The sequence below is a fragment of the Neomonachus schauinslandi genome, chromosome 1 (assembly GCF_002201575.2).
Source record: "Neomonachus schauinslandi chromosome 1, ASM220157v2, whole genome shotgun sequence".
NCBI classification, from domain to species: Eukaryota; Metazoa; Chordata; class Mammalia; order Carnivora; family Phocidae; genus Neomonachus; species Neomonachus schauinslandi.
In genome coordinates this window covers 80,913,672-80,930,316 of record NC_058403.1, presented here as the reverse complement: position 1 = coordinate 80,930,316, position 16,645 = coordinate 80,913,672, and the positions used below count along the sequence as shown (strand labels likewise).

The window sequence follows — 16,645 nt, the reverse complement described above, 5'->3', positions numbered from 1 at the left end:
CGAGTGGGAGGGGCAGAGGGAGACAGAATTCCAAGCAGACTCTGCGCTGAGTATGGAGCCTGATGTGGGGCTCGATCCCATGACCCTGAGATCACACCTTGAGCAGAAACCAAGAGTCAGACACTCAACTGACTATGCCACCCAGGTGCCCTGAGAGTTCCTTATGTTTTAACTGCATGTTGGTATCTCAAGAAGATGTGTCCACCCTCACTGCTGGCTAACGGTAGTAAAGATAGTTTCCATGTTCAGGGTCTCCAGGAGACCACTGCGAAACAGCCGATCTATCCTGCCCTTGCCTTGGGAAACTCATTATAGGCTTTCTAATTTTCTAAGAAAAGCAAAAGAACACCCAAAGCTGAATGTTCTTTGGGATTTGTATGAGACCTGAGAGGACAAAAGGAAGAAGACAGTAGGTCTGGGATTTAATTTGTCCTCAGGCTCTACTCCTGACTTAAAAAGCCAAAATTACTGTTGGCAGAACATGAAACTTGTATGATTTCCTAAATTTGTACAGCTGACCGCCCAAACAGCACTCTTAGCTCAGTAACGAAAAACTCAGGGCAGCAGAACACCAATTACAAGCTTGTCCGTCAAGCAGCACCATGTCACTAGAGCTGGTAACAAATGGCCCCAACTCCCAGCATTTCCATGAGGTTCTACAAACAGCAGCTGCACAGGCCAGCAGGTCAATTCTTAACCCTTAATTCTAGTACATGTGCTGCCCAAACAAGCCCTTAACCACTCACTCTAGAAGCCCCTGATTCACAGCCACAAACGAAGTGCTGTAAAATTTACAAATGAAGAGTGAGGATTCCTGGTGGCAATGTATTTAACACAGCCAAGTTTAACACACCCTGTTTCTTAATTCTTTTCCAAATGATGACGAAAAAATGGTTCTTTTGTCCTGAGCTAAAAATTACAAGGCCAATTATATTCTCAAAGGCATTCTTGTGGCATCTAAAAATAGGGATTTATGGGAGGGAAGAGCAGATCTGGCAACACCTCTTGATTTCTTAATTTTAGACCTGAGTCTTGGATAAATTCTAATTCTCTTCTGACATTTGTTTGACCTTATTATCTCAGGACCCAAAGAGAATGATGGAGCAGCATCAACAGATCCAATCTATGCTGCCCAAATTCATTATTGTTTAGAGAAAATGCCAAAATAAATACACCCAAGAGTGCGGGTAGGTGAGAATTCATTCTACCTACCAAACCTCCTTGCATCAGTGAGTTCAGGTGCCATTTCCAAAGAAAGGGAGGGGACCTAATTTTAAAGACAAGTCCATGGTTATTTGAAATTAAGTTGGTACCAATTTTTTTGAAGACTGCTAAAAATTAAAGAATTTCATTTCATTAAAAAAAAGTCCAATCTAGGTCAGCTATATAGTTAAAGCTATTTTTAGTTCAAAGAAGAAGCAACTTGAACAGACGTGGACAGGAATTACAGAAACCCATTGTTCCAAGGAGGCAAATGCTTAAGGCAAATGCTAAGGGTGACGGTAGGATAAGGTATAGGGAAAGTCAATGGGATTAAATATATTTCCTTCTTAGTTACTATTTTAACAGGTCAAGAGGAGGAATTTTAGGGGCACCTGGGTGGCTCAGTTGGTTAGGCATCTGCTCAGGTCATGATCCCCGGGGTCCTGGGATAGAGCCCCACATCGGGCTCCCTGCTCAGCGGGGAGTCAGCTTCTCCCTCTCCCTCTGCCCCTCCCCACCGGCTTGTGATCTCTCTCTCACAAATAAATAAGTTTTCAAAAAAAAAAGAAGAAAGGAGGAAATTTATCTTAGGCATCCCGGCAGATTTCAGAGAGAGAGAGGCACCATTCCAGAGTCAGAATCAAAGGTGGGAGAAGATACTGGAAAATGAAAACACCTGAGTGATAACAAGGTCTGAAAACCACCATGAGAACGGCAAATTGGAGCACACGTAGGACAGATGACAACACGGAGTGGGAGGAAGAAGGAAGATGGGATGAGGCTGACGGGCTGCTACCGTTCACTGCTCACTATGTGCCAGGCTCGGTGCGTGTGTAATTTGTATCAACTTAAGCAATCTCCACAATGACAGCCCTTAATAATAACCCCAGCTTTCAGCTGAGGTAATGAGCTTAGACGTAGGCAGGTAACTTGCCTGAAGTCACAGAGCAGAGATCTGAGCCCAGATCTCTCTGACTTCTTCACCACATGCTTCAGGGCCCTCAGCCCCCGTTTTGTGGAGCTGCCCCTTACTTCTGCAGTAAGAAGTGGCGGGAAAAGCACTAGGCTTGAGGTCACTCGGTCCCAGTCCCACATGGAGGCTCTAACGTGCCCATCTGGCCTCAAAAGGCAGCACATGCACACGGGCACTCGGATCCTCACCTCACGGTGCCACTGAATAGCACTGGCTCTTGAGGAATAATGGACAGCTTGCTTCGGAGGTCAGCAAGGCCAATATCACTGATTCTCACTCCGTCGATCTTGATGCAGCCTCCAGATAACTCCACCAGACGGAAGAGGGCCATCCCCAGAGAGGACTTCCCTGAGGAGTCAAAAGACATGCAGAAAAGCAGCTCAATTAGCAAATTTCATGAAGACAAAAACTGGTTTAATCCCCCCAACCTCTGGGCAAAATCATCTATTTTTCTAGTTCTCTTCAATTATTATTTCATCTGATTAAGATAATGTAGAAAGTGATAGCCAGAAACAGAAAAAAATGCACTTTCCTGAGCTACAAGTATATACGTTTAAATCACACAGCTTCAGCCTGAGAAGGAGTTTGAGGTACTACCAGGTACTCTTACTTTCATGAGAATAAATTAGAAAAATGCCTGCGTTTCACCTTAGGAGTGGGTACATGGGCTTTCACGCATCTCAGGCAAAGTGAGGAGAACAGAGTTCTTACAGCAAGGGGCTAGTGGCAAACCAGAGGACAAGATGTTTTCTCTCTCTTCTGTCCCCTTATCGTAGGTGAGAGAGAAACAAGACAAGACCCCCCACCATCCTGGGGTAAACACACAGGGAAGGAGTAAATACGCGGCTGCAGATGACTCTACCATGATAAGGAACTGTGACAGAAGAGCAGGTCTGAGGGGCGCCTGGGTGGCTCAGTCGGTTGAGCACCTGCCTTCAGCTCAGGTGGTGATCCTAGGGTCCTGGGATCGAACCCCGCATCCAGCTCCCTGCTCAGTGGGTGGGAAGCCTGTTTCTCCCTCTGCCTCTCCCCCATGCTCTCTCTCTCTCAAATAAATAAATAAAATCTTAAAAAAAAAAAAAAGGAATCACCATACTGTTAAAAAAAAAAATAGATCAAGTTGTTCCACTTTAACAAAAGATGCTACCTGGACTAGAAGATTTTATAGTTCTCTGGATCTAGACTACCTTCGCACTGACGGGATGTGCTACTAAAAGAGGCCATGAAGTCCTCGCAGTGATGTCCTTGACTAGGGCCATGGCAGAGTCAGGGTCTACGAGTCGCTGAAGAAGCTTGTTCGGATTAGTTTAGACTTTGTAAGTCAGGCTATTTATAATTACTTTATTTTTTCTTATTTTTTTCCTGTCACTACTTATGGTTTAAGTCTTTTTTTTTTTAAAGATTTTATTTATTTATTTATTTATTTATTTATTTGAGAGAGAGCATGAGAGGGGGAAGGAGCAGAGACAGAGGGACAAGCAGACTCCACACTGAGCGTGGACGCAGCGCTCAATCCCACGACCCTGAGACCATGGCCTGAGCCGAAACCAAGAGTCGGACGCTCAACTGACTGAGCCACCCAGGCGTCCCTGGTTTAATAAAGTCTTAATGAATAGTTCAGTCTGTCCCACCTGTATTAAGGATTAAGGGGAATCACAGGAGGGGACATCAGTCAGAACCTTCAGGACATCAGTCAGAGCTCCCAGTATACCTGGGAGCCCATGTAGCAGAGGGAATTTGAGGGAGAAAGCAAAGGAAGAGCTTTGGGGACAGCCACCCTCCTTGGCTGAACATTCTCCTTGCAGCGTAAAAAACCTACAGACAGTGTACTGTTCTGACATGAAATAATTCCTTCAAATAGGAAGCAGGAAATGGCTTTTTCTTCTCTTCTTAGCAGGTTCTTTCAAGTACATTGGCCAGAAAAGACACAAGGTTTTTGTTTTGTTTTTAATGGAAAGAAACAAAGCGAGAAGAGTTTTGACGCCAAGGAAGCATGGAGCCCCCAGAGCTGATGAGAAGTGAACCAGAGAGACTTCTTATACCAGGTAAACCAGTTAGTAAATGAAAACAAGCCTCAATCTTTGAAATGTTATTCAGGAAGGAAAGAGGGAAAGAAATGAATTACTCAAGTCTTGACCCTAGAAATCTAAAGAAGTAATATGATTCTAAGGGCAAAGTAAAATGCCTAAATGAGAGCCAATTCTCTATTTCTTTGCAACTGATGTCAGATCAAGAAAGTAATTTCTGTCTTCAAAGAACACAGGTTTCTTATTTAGAGCTACGTTAGCATCTGATAAATACAAGGCAACACTGGCATTATGTCACAGACAACTTAAATGTTTTGTGTGTTTTGACCTCACGGAAATAAGGATATTCACTGCAGTACTATTCATAATAGTGAAAAATCGACAACAACCTCAATGCCCTACAATTGGAGACTGGTTAAATATAAATTATGATACATCCATAAAATGGAATTTTATATCCTGCTGAATAGAATTCACGTCACAAGCTATTAATTGACATGGAAAAATATTTGGTAGATTTAAAGGCAGGCCATGAGACGGTGTGTGTAAAATGACCCCATTTTCATAAACATATTTGCTGATAGAAAAAGCCTGACAAGGGGCACCTCGGTGGTTTAGTTGGTTGGGCGTCTGCCTTTGGCTCAGGTCATGATCTCAGGATCCTGGGATAGAGTTCCACGTTGGGTTCCCTGCTCAGCACAGAGTCTGCTTCTCCCTCGCCCTCTGCCCCTCCCCCCACTTCTGCACGCACGCGTGCTCTCTCGCTCTCTCTCTAATAAATAAATAAATAAAATCTTAAAAAAAAAAAAAGCCTGACAAGATACCTACTAAAATATTAACAGTAATTATCTCTAGATAGTGGAGTTATGGGTGCTTTTCCCCTTTTGTACTTTGTATATACTCCAAGTGTTCTGCATTGAGAATGTATACTTTTATGATCAGAAAAAGCACTAAGTGTTAAAAAAGCAGGGTTGAGAATACACTGAGAAAATTGGCTTCAGAGAGACCTTACTCATCACTCATTAATATGGAGCTGGTTTGAAGGGATGAGAGGGACAGTCAATAAACAGCAAATCATGGGCCCCACACTTTTAACTCCGATAGGTTCAAATGTTTCTCCAGAGGCCTTTGCTCGCTCTTACCTGATCCAGTCCGCCCCACAATGCCAATCTTCTCCTTGGGTTTGATGGTGAAGGACACCTTCTTCAGAACCAGAGGGAGATTTTCTTGGTACCTCATCTCTGCATTCTCAAAGGTCACCTCTCCTTCCTGGGGCCAGTCAGGGGAGGGAGCCTTGTTCTTAATTCTGGCAGGTGCTTCCAAAGAGAGAGTCTGGGGAGACAGGAGTGGCTGGGTCAGACTGACCAGCTTCTGTAGGAGCTGCAAGGCTTTCAAAGAGAAGTAAACGCCAGACAACCACAGCAGCCATACAGAAGCAGCTGCTGCCCTCTTCCCTTCCCATGGAAGATGCCCTTGGCAGTACATGCTTATTACCACTAAACCAGACAGAGTGCAATGGTGACTAACTTCACACTTAGCCATTTACAGCGGCCACGAAGCAGCATGGGGGGGGGGGGGGGGGGCAGTGGCCTTCCAACTGTTTTTTGTCTTAGGGAACTTCTCCACAAAACTGCCTTGGAGGCCAAGGGTGGGGCATGAGGCTTTCCACGGCTCTTCAAACACAGCCCTTTTTATTGGAATTCTTTCACAATATTCTACTTGAAACAAGATTCCACCATTTGAAAGCCAATCGCCCAAACCCAAAGGAAGGCAACTACCATTTCCTGAACATTTCATCAGATCCTGGCATTCTGACGTATCAGTCACCTCAGGAGACATGGGCTCGAAGCTCAATCTGCCCCCAATCGTGATGTGACCTGGATATATCACTTCTTCACTCTAGGTCTTAGTTTCTCATCTGCAAGTCGTGGGGACTGGATGAGAGAATCGTGGAAATCCATTCAGCTTTAAAAATGCTGTGTAACTGCTTGGGTAATTTTTGTTACCAACAGTCCCACCTTGCAATGTTTGAAAATTCTCTGGCAACTAGTCACGGGACTTTACGGCCTCCTAGGGAAGTGAAAGCCAACAGCTGTGGAGCTCTGGGCAGGGACGGGGGTGGGGCTGGGAGGGCAGGTGGAGACTGACATCTTGAACTCCAAGCTGGAAGGGCTCCGTGTTGGCAGAGGCATCCAGGTTGGGCACTGGCAGTGGGAGCCAGTCCTCAGAAATGTGACTGGTTTGTGCAGGGTCCACTCTACCATGACTGACCATCACCGTGACCATTTTAGCAAGAGACTCTCACCAACAGCAATTTTTTTTTTTTTAAGATTTTTATTTATTTATTTGAGAGAGAGAATGAGAGAGAGCATGAGAGGGAAGAGGGTCAGAGGGAGAAGCAGACTCCCCGCCGAGCAGGGAGCCCGATGCGGGACTCGATCCCGGGACTCCAGGGTCATGACCTGAGCCGAAGGCAGTCGCTTAACCAACTGAGCCACCCAGGCGCCCCACCAACAGCAATTTTAAATCAAACACTACACACCCAGATACTGTCCCCAGACATGAGCACTGGGCAAAGAACCCAATGGATAAATAAAAGGAACAGCTATTAGCAGATATTTATCTGCCTTAGATAGCTATCTGTCATTCTTTCTGAGAATAATAATGTATAAGTTTAAGAAATATCCTACACTTAATGAGGTTATTGTCAAAACAGTTCAGGAAAGCAGGTCTGCTGGAAAATGCAATTTACATAATATGCTAGTTCTCAACTGAAAGGGTAGTTTTTCAAAACTATGTTTCTAAGTCAATTATCTGGAAATTGAGATATATTCTTCCCACATAAACCATGATATAAATGCTGATAAAGTCTCTGGGCAGTTCCCAAAATAGGTAACTTCTCTGAACTGAGTTAAATTTGAGAGTCTTAACTACTTGTGACTCTGCTTCTCTCTATAGAAAACTGCTTTCAGCGTCCCAGCTGGGACATGCTCCAGCCGCAAGACGCTGCCCTGAGGTAGCACTGAAGGGTTACTGAGGGAAGGCAGGAAGAGTCAGTTCATCTCAGTATCAACAAAATTAAACTGGTTTCTAAACTAGGAATGCAGTTTAGAATTAGCCACGGAGCTTCTAAAATGTCAGAAGCCTGGGGCTCACCCCAGATCGACTGTATCAGAATCTCCAGAGATGAGGCCTGCGTCTGTCTCTGCCTAAAGCTCAGCAGGGATACCAACGGCCATCCCTGGTTAAGAACAAGTGACCTAGGGTCGCCTGGGTGGCTCAGTCGTTAAGCGTCTGCCTTTGGCTCAGGTCATGGTTCCAGGGTCCTGGGATCGAACCCCGCATCAGGCTCCCTGCTCAGCGGGAAGCCTGCTTCTCCCTCTCCCGCTCCCCCTGCTTGTGTTCCCTCTCTCGCTGTGTCTCTCTTTGCCAAATAAATAAATAAAATCTTAAAAAAAAAAAAAAAAGAACAAGTAAACTAGAATAAGATTTAAAACACTCCATGGTTTTAAACACTGTAAGGAAAATTACCTACATTCTTAATCAGACACAATTCACAAAAACATTTAGAACCTCTTAGGATAATCTCTTCTCCACTCCACACAGGCTGAAGAGACTGCTGGTCCTCGCCTGTGAGAAACAAGCATCCTCCTTGCACCACCACCCGAGGCAGCAAAAGGGTAAAAGGGTCATGAAGAAAGGCTTTCGCGTCCTGACCTGGATGTAGTGGTTGATCCTCTCCACTGAGGTGAAGCGGGCTTCTGTCTCGGATGCCAGTCTGACGGTAAACTGGAACAGGCCGGTTAACTGATAATGGAAGGCAAAATCCAAGAAGGAATTCATTATGAATACATGTCAGGCCAATGCCAGAAAACGTCTTCCAGCTAGGGGATTACAGCTCAATATACCAACGAACCGGGCACCGGCAGCAGCTGGTTTTACGGACCGAGTCATTCTCTAAATGTTTAACATGATGCCTACTATCCCCCAGTCCATTGCAATTCTCAACAAAGGCAGGTGGCATTGAGGGACGGCTGGCGCTGACTTCCCTGCAGCCAAAGGCTTTCCATCCATTTTCACATTTCCAGCACACACATCTGCAGCTGAGTAACTTCCGGGCTTCCTGCCGAGCAGCCTGCACCTGCTCTGGCAGTCACAACAAATGGAGATCTATATCACCCTGTGAGCCGCTGGTGAGAATGCAGAGCCCCCTGGGCACCTCACACTGAGGATCCTGAGCCACAGTACTTAGAACACCTATTCTCCCCCTGATGATCAAGTAAGTCTGTATAACATGGACAGGCATCTTTGAGAATCTGTGAAGATACATTAGCTCTTCTTGGTTTTGTTTCCCTACTTATTTGTTTTGACCTTTCTGACATGGAAAAAATGTCAAACATATACAAGAGTAGAAAGGGCAGTATAATGAACTCCCATGTCCTTAAAAACCTGTCAACTTATAGATAACATTGTTTCATCCATACCACACCACCCATCTGCATTATGTGAAAGCAAATCCCAGACATCCTATCCGTTCATTCTTAAATAACTTAGCTTGTATCTAACACATAAAGACTCTTTAAAAACACAATACCATTGTCCAACACCATGATGACATCTAAAAAATGAGTAATAATTCCTTAACATCTACAAATACTTAGTGCTCAAGTTCCCAACTGTTCTCTGAGCTATTTAAAGACCTTAAACCATCCCTAGGGGCCGGGTCTACATATGTAACAGTTTTGGGAAAATCAGGGGCCTGAAAATAAAATGCATGTAAGAAGCATATTGAGGACATAGTATTTCTTAGAAGACCAGGAAGACGCCAGAAACGAGAGGGTGGTGAACGTAGAAACCTGTAATTAAGAAACCATTTTCAAAATCGTGTTTATTTATAAATAAATGGCACCTATTTCTTAAACATGTGCAACAGACTTAAATCCCTTTGTTCCTATATAACACACGTACCTCTCTCCCATCCTCTCCACCCCAGCCAAGTCCAGGCTGTTACTAAGAAAGTAGGTGGGCAGAAGCTCTAGGAGTCTCAAAGGCTGAGGGAGAGCCCCCTACCATGCCTCTCCTAGGCCAACACAGAACTCACACGAGCAAAGGTAATGCTCCATCCCTGAGACTGACCTGGACGGCATAGGAGATGGCAAGACCCGAGTAGGCGGGGGGAATCTGCCCGTGCATGAGAACGATCATCAGCCCGGTGGTGGTGATCAGGGCAATGCTGATCAGGTCCAGCCGCACAGCCAGCCACCGCATTGCACATGTGAACAAGAAGAAAGGACCTTGGTTGTTATCCAGGAGCTCCTGGTACCTGTGAGGGCGAGAGGGTGACAGAACACCTAATAGGCAAACAAAGTACCACACCATCCTGAGAGCGGGTGATGTCAGAGCTCTGGTGAATTATGGGGAGGACTAACTTTTAAGTACTTCCTGTTTGTCCCTAGGAGAAGGATATGGAAATCTAAGGGCTGCAGAGTATTCCAGGCTCTGCACATAGGACAACTTGGGGTTTTCTAGTTTTATTCTTTCAAAGAAACATGTTCAAGACATTAGGGAAAAATACGTATGTTAATGACAGAACAAATGCACAGGGAAAGGAGACCAAATAAAGAGGCTGGTTAAGCTTCAGAAAAATGTCTTAGGTCAGGGGTCCCTTCCTCAAAGAGACAGGCTACAATAGGCAAACTGCAGAAATGCACTAAGACCTGGAAAGATAAACTCGCAGACTTAAAGTGGGAAAGTGGAAAATGTCTGCTGACACACTGCTGTTGGGCAAAATGGTACTTGTTTCCAAGGCCGTGGAGCACAGAACCAGGAAGTAAACCACAGCAAAAAGACCTGGACAACCTCTGCCATTCAAGGAGCGAGACACTACTGTCCCCAGGGGTCCTAGAGAGATCAGACCCGATCCAAAGGCTCAGGTGTCACATACACATACAATTAGAACGCCTGAGCAGGAAGTCTTGCCAAGCAAATGTGCTTTGCTTTAAAAAAAAAAATCACTTTTCCTCTTTATATAAGATATTTGGAGAAAAATTAGGAAATGCAGTAAAGAAGAAAATGTAGTGTTCTCACCACTCAGTTAAAACCAGGGTTAATAGTCTGCTGGATCTTCTCCCAGCATTTTTTCCAGTATAGTTAAATGTATGTATGTATGTATGTATGTACATACACATGCATGGAGCGTATTTTACTGTTCTTCTCTTAAAGTGATGATTATTTTTCTGGGTCATTTAACCTAAACTTTCTTCTTTATTTAAATTTAATCATTAACATATAATGTATTAGTTTCTGAGGTAGAGTTCAGTGATTCATCAGTTGCATATAACACCCAGTACTCATTATATCACGTGCCCTCCTTGATGTCCATCACCCAGTTTTCCCATTGCCCCCACCCCTCTCCCCTCCAGCAACCCACAGTTTTTTACCTATGGTTAAGAGTCTCTTGTGGTTTGTCTCCCTCTCTGATTTCGTCTTATTTTATTTTTTCCTCTCTTCCCTTACATACATCTGTTTTGTTTCTTAAATTCCACATATGAGTGAGATCCTATAATTGTCTTTCTCTGGTTGACTTATTTTGCTTAGCATAATACCCTCTAGTTCCAGCCACATCATTGCAAATGGCAAGATTTCATTCTTTTTGATGGCTGAGTAGTATTCCATTATATATATATATATATATATATATATATATATATGTCACATCTTCTTTATCCTTTCATCTGTCGATGGACATCTGGGTTCTTTCCATAGTTTGGCTATTGTGGAAATTGCTGCTATAAACATTGGGGTGCATGTGCCCCTTTGGATCACTACATTTGTATCTTTGGGGTAAATACCCAGTAATGCAATTGCTGGGTCATAGGGTAGCTCTATTTTCAACTTTTTGAGGGCTTTTTTTTTTTTTTTTTTTTTTGAGATGGAGAGAGAGAGAGCTAGTGGGGGTGGGGAGGGGGGAAGAAAAGGGAGAGAGAGAATCCCAAGCAGGCTCTAGGCCCAACTCAGAGCCAGACATGGGGCTTGGTCTCAAGATCATGACCTGAGCCAAAATTAAGAGTCAGATACTCAACCAACTGAGCCACCCAAGTGCCCCTAAACTAAACTTTCTATTTAGATTTTCTTTTTAAAATTAATTACTTAATTTTTGGGACATTAGTTTTTGGAATAGTCAATTTACACATAGGATAGAATATTTAGACAGCATAAAAAGTTTTACCATGAGAAGTCAGTTTTTCTCCTGCCCATCCACCAGCTACTCAGTTCCCCTTTCCAGTGGAAACTAGTACTTCCTTGTGTATCCTTTCAGAGATTTTCTAAATGTTATATGTATAAACACATACCTAAAAGGGAGCATATCATACACCCACATCTGTACCTTGCTCTTTCACTAATGGATTTTAGAGATCATTCCATATCAGTACCTATAGAATTGTCTCATTTAAGATTTATTTATTTATTTATTTATTTGAGGGGGAGAGTGAGAGAGAGCGTGTGGTGGGGAGGGGCAGTGGGAGAGGGAGAAAGAATCTCCAGCAGACTCCCTGTTGAGCACAGAGCCCGATGCAGGGCTCGATCTCACGACCCTGAGATTATGACTTGAGCCGAAATCAAGAGTCAGATGCTTAACCAACGGAGTCATCAAGGCGCCCCTGTCTCATTCTTTTTAAGGGCCACATACTATTCTTATTTAACCAGCTCTCTCTTGAAGAACATTTAAATTAGTTCCAATATCTTGTTAATACAAATCTCAATGACTATGTACATAAATTTGTCATCTAAACAATATTCAGCAGATAACATAAAATGTCGGTTTAATGTCAATGACCATCACTGTTCCAAAAAAAGGAAAGAAAAGAAAAAAGAAAAACTCCTTCAAATATAGCCATTTAGAGTCCAAAGCCAATAGACTCCAAACCTGTAGTTTTGTCTTCTCATTTGCTTAGAAAGGAGTTCCAGCAAGTGAGTAAATTTTAATCAGAGACCATTACAGCACTTGGTAATGAGCTTTATAATCCCCAGCTCTGGCCTTGAAGGGCCTCTTAGACTTATTAAATGCTGGTATGTTGACTCCCCTTTGAGCCCTCCGGCCGCCATCAACACTGACCTGTGCAGAAATTCCTGCCCTTTGTTGTAGGCGTGGATGGTAGCAAGGCCCTGTATGCTGGATGTGATGTGGGAGAGGAAAGGGGACTGTGTGATGTTGTCCAGACGCTTCAGCTCTCGAATCAGGACCCTAGAGAGAGAATGAGTTCTGTGTCACAGCAGTAGACAAACAACCCTGGCTTCATCGCTGGGAGATGTGAACACTTCTTGTTTACCTGGAGACAATGTGCAGAACTGAAAAGAGGATGAAGAGGGGCCCCACCGCCACCAGGAACCACGGGAAAACTCCGGCGATCATACCAACACAGAAGAACACCAGGATGACATTTTGGATGAACATCTCGGCCTGGAATGGCAGGCGCACATCGACTGGGGAAACCACAAGGGAGCAAGGATCAGACTGCTGGGACCCACAAACAGGGAGAGTGTGACCAAAAATATTTAAAAAACACAAAGAGGTTCCACAAATTCTCTATCTCAAATGTGTGTGTTGTCTTTTAAATCAAAGAAAAATCTAGAAACCTGCTTGATCTCATTTTTCTTGTCCCAAGGAAATCTAAGTGGTCTTTCTCCCCCAGGCCGTCTCCTGGGTTTATGAGGCTACCCAACCCCTTTAAACAATTTTCCCTTTAAAAGTCATATACTTCTGTTGTAAAATATTTGGAAAATAAATAGGCAAGAAGGAAACATAATCTTTAGTCTTACCCGTAACAATAAACTGCTGCTAACATTTGAGAAATTTTTCATTATGGAAAAATTTAAACATACACAAAAATCAAAAGAATGTAGAACCTTCAAAAGTTATCAGTATTTTTTTCATCTTCTCTAGAAGGGCTATCTCCTCCTCCCACTTTTTTTTTTTTGGCTGGAGTATTTTCATAAAAATCCCAGACATGTTGATATCACTGATTTTTTCCTTTCCACCTTTCCTCCATTTGTGTGTGTGTGTACGCATCAGTTCTGTGTATCAGTGATGGTTCTGATCCCTTGTTATCTCTGGCCATGGCTTTACATTGGCTTTATCAACATCTGAAACAAACTCCTGTGGAGGCGGCACAGGGTGACAGTTAAAAGCATTAGCTCGAGGCTAAAAAGATCTGGGCTCGATTCCCAGTTTTGTTATCTAATAGCTATGTAATCTTGGGCAAGTTATTTAACCTTTCTAGACATCAGCTTTCCCATGCATTCAGTGGGTGAATCAATACCCATCCCATAGGGCTCCTGTGAGGATGAGGATAATGTATCTAGCACACTGCTGGTTACACAGGAAGCCCTCAATAAACGTCAGGTGCTATTACTATTATACTGAGCTATGAGAAGGAGTTAAGTTCTGGTGCTCGCACAGCCCACACAGCATCCAGAAAACCTGCCAGAGGTTTAAATGTCCAGGAACCAATGCACTACCCTCAAAGTAAACATGTTCTGGAATCTCAGACGCTCCCGTCCAAAGTATTTAGGCCAACTCGATCCTCTGAACTTGTTTTCAGGTTAAATGAGCTCAGGTGAGAACTTAGATGACAGGTGAAAAAACCAGATGGGTCCTTAGCCTAAGTACAAGTTGCAACCTGGAGAAAAGTCCAAAACTAAACTGTTCCTGGTGTGGACCCCAGCAGCCGTATGCACTCTCAGAACATACGGATGGATAGATGAGCACGCCTGGCGGGTTATTTAGAAGGCTGCAGAGCACGGGGAGCTGCAGCTTATGCTCCAGAGCATAAAAGAAGCAGTGAGAAATACCTTCATCCATGTCTTTGGAAAACCTGTTGAGAATCCTCCCTGTGGGGGTGGTGTCAAAGAACTTCATAGGGCTTCGGAGGATCCTTCGGAAAAGTTCGTCATGGAGCCGGGAGGAGGCTCGCAGTGTGCCCTAAGGAGCAGAGGACAAAGTGATCAGGGCCCAGAGACCCAAGGACTCAGGCAGACTCATTCCTATTTACCCAGGTCCCAGCTCCAGAAGACATCCACTCGCAAAGCTGGAGAAGGGCAAATGGTCACAGAAGAAAGAGGTGGGTACTCGGAAAAGGCTGAGGCTAATGGGATACAGGTCATTTCAGCTAAATCTTGCTTCCGAGGAGCTCCCCTGCTCAGAATGAACCCGAGAGAGGCTGACCACACAGTCACTAGGGAGAGGAGACGCAGAAGCCACCCGCTGCATACCTTGACAAAGACAACTCCTCGAATGGCTTTCAGGATCAGCATGACTGCCATGGAGAGGGCGTAGATGCTGGCATAGTACTGCATGAGAGGATTGTCCTTCATGCTGCTGCTCAGAGAGGTCTTGTTCCCTTGCGTCACTGTGGCGTTCTGTTTGGAGGCAAGGCTCTGTGAGGTAAGACTCCTAAGGACAGCCAGGAACTCCTACTCGGGGCCATTCTCAGCTCAAAGGAAGGGGCAGGATAATGACTGTGGGGCCTGGTTGCGGCAAACACAAGGCAAGCTTTGCCCGTCCCCTTCTCTCTTTTCTAGTGGAGGAGGGCAGACAGCCTCCAGGGGTCCTGCTGCTACATAGCTGGTCAGGGAGCAACTATCCTGTGAGGCCACGTTAGGGGCTCATCTTTTGCACCCTGGGTAATCCTTGTTCACTAGTTCTTTCCATCGAAAACTAGAGCAGTTTCCCCAAGGACAGCCAGAGAATACAAAGAAACAGCGACATTCTGAGACAATACACTCTTCCCATTAGTGAGGAAACTTACCCCACTTCCTTGCTTGATCCAGTAACTCAACCACCAATTGCTGAAGGCGGTGCTGCCCACATTCAGCATGAAAAGGGATATAATGACCAGGAAAGCCAAGGGGCCCCCGGCGGCCTGAATGTAGACACCGTATACTGACCAGGGCACTGAACCCTGCCCCTTTTCTTCCAGTTGCACTAGCTGCCCTAGGTAAGAAAAAAACAAAACAAAAACACATGAACTCAGCAGGAAAAAGCTACTTTTCCAAAACTAAGTCACTTATAGGAGAGCAGACTCAAAGAAAACCTATAGTTTCACATGGCTCTAGATTAGAATTCTTTTATCCTGGCTAGAATATTCTTCCATTGAACATTTACTAAACACCACTATGAACCGGGCCCACGATGAGGCCCTGGAGCAATTAAGCCCAAGTCCCTGCCCTTGAGATCTGGCAGAGGGTCTTTCCACAGCCTGGCAGGACAGACAAAATGAACACAGAATTATAATAAAATATGCTAAATGCAATGCTAGAGATATATGCAGGGCAGCACGGGAACATCCAGGTGTACCTAACCTCCTTGGGGGAGCGGTTTCAGGGAAGACTTTCTGCTTTCTGTATGGTCTCAAAAGGTACACCAGGTGGGGAAAAGGTGGGCATCAGCACAGAGGTAGGAAAACAGCCAGCCAATTCAGCAAGGATGGACCATTAAGTGCACCTAACAAGCGGCAGGAGATAAGGTCGATTACGGAAGCTTAAGAGAATGGGCTACACATGCGTGGAGATTTGACTCCCAGGCTATGGATCTGTGGATGGCCAGATCAGCCGCCTCTGGCAGCGAGCAGCCTTGTCCATGCATCCCAGTGTCCCGTACAAATGATGGCATTTTCTATGTGTGCCCTATCAGGACCAAGATGAGAAAACACTGCTTTGAAATGGGAGGCCACTGAAAGACTTCCTGAGGGAAAGTGAGTTGGTTGGTCACCCATTTTTTTTTTTTTTAAGATTTTATTTATTTATTTGAGAGAGGCAGAGAGAGCGAGAGCACATGTAGGGGGAGAGGGAGAGGGAGAAGGAGACTTCCCGCTGAGCAGGGAGCCCGACGCGGGGCTCCATCCCAGGACCCTGAGATCATGACCTGAGCTGAAGGCAGACAGTTAACCGACTGAGCCACCCAGGTGCCCCTGGTCCCCCATTTTTAACTAGACCTCTCAGCTGTCTGCATGGGGGACAGATTTAAAAGGAAGCAGCTGTAACACTCTAGGTGCACGATGATGGGGCTAGAACCAGGGTCGTGGCAATGGGGTTGGAGGTTCGGGAGGTAAATTCATTAGACATGGTGATCGGCTGAGGAGGAGAGAAAGGCTCAAGGGTACCTCCTGGAGGCTCCCTGGGATGGTCAGGTGACTGATGCTGATGCCCTAATACAGAGAAACAGCCCTCCAAAAAGCCAGTGCCTCTATATCACGGGCAACGTCTAATTATCTTGGAACAAGCCTCACGTGCCTGGAGTACTTGAAGAGTTGTGAGTATCCAGGTCAGGGGCTCTGTAGATGAGAACAAACATTCCCTCAGGGTTCTCTGGGGTTTTTGATACTGCCTGTGCCAGGAACAGAGAGATGACTCAGCCTTCTGTGCTGTGTTTGTTTTGTGTGTG

At 44.8% G+C, this 16,645-nt stretch overlaps 1 protein-coding gene across 1 annotated transcript in view; it reads right to left on the bottom strand.

Moving 5' to 3' along the window:
* Positions 1-16,645, bottom strand: part of ABCC5 (ATP binding cassette subfamily C member 5) — an 84,993-nt gene that overhangs the window by 12,974 nt on the left and 55,374 nt on the right. Inside the window, exons 18-26 of the mRNA XM_021692586.2 lie at positions 15,012-15,196; positions 14,476-14,622; positions 14,056-14,185; positions 12,534-12,687; positions 12,320-12,448; positions 9,340-9,526; positions 7,921-8,010; positions 5,346-5,535; positions 2,365-2,524 (exon numbers count right to left, since the gene is read on the bottom strand). Of these exons, the coding sequence (XP_021548261.1) occupies positions 2,365-2,524; positions 5,346-5,535; positions 7,921-8,010; positions 9,340-9,526; positions 12,320-12,448; positions 12,534-12,687; positions 14,056-14,185; positions 14,476-14,622; positions 15,012-15,196 (1,372 nt within the window). The remainder of the gene's footprint in view (positions 1-2,364; positions 2,525-5,345; positions 5,536-7,920; positions 8,011-9,339; positions 9,527-12,319; positions 12,449-12,533; positions 12,688-14,055; positions 14,186-14,475; positions 14,623-15,011; positions 15,197-16,645) is intronic.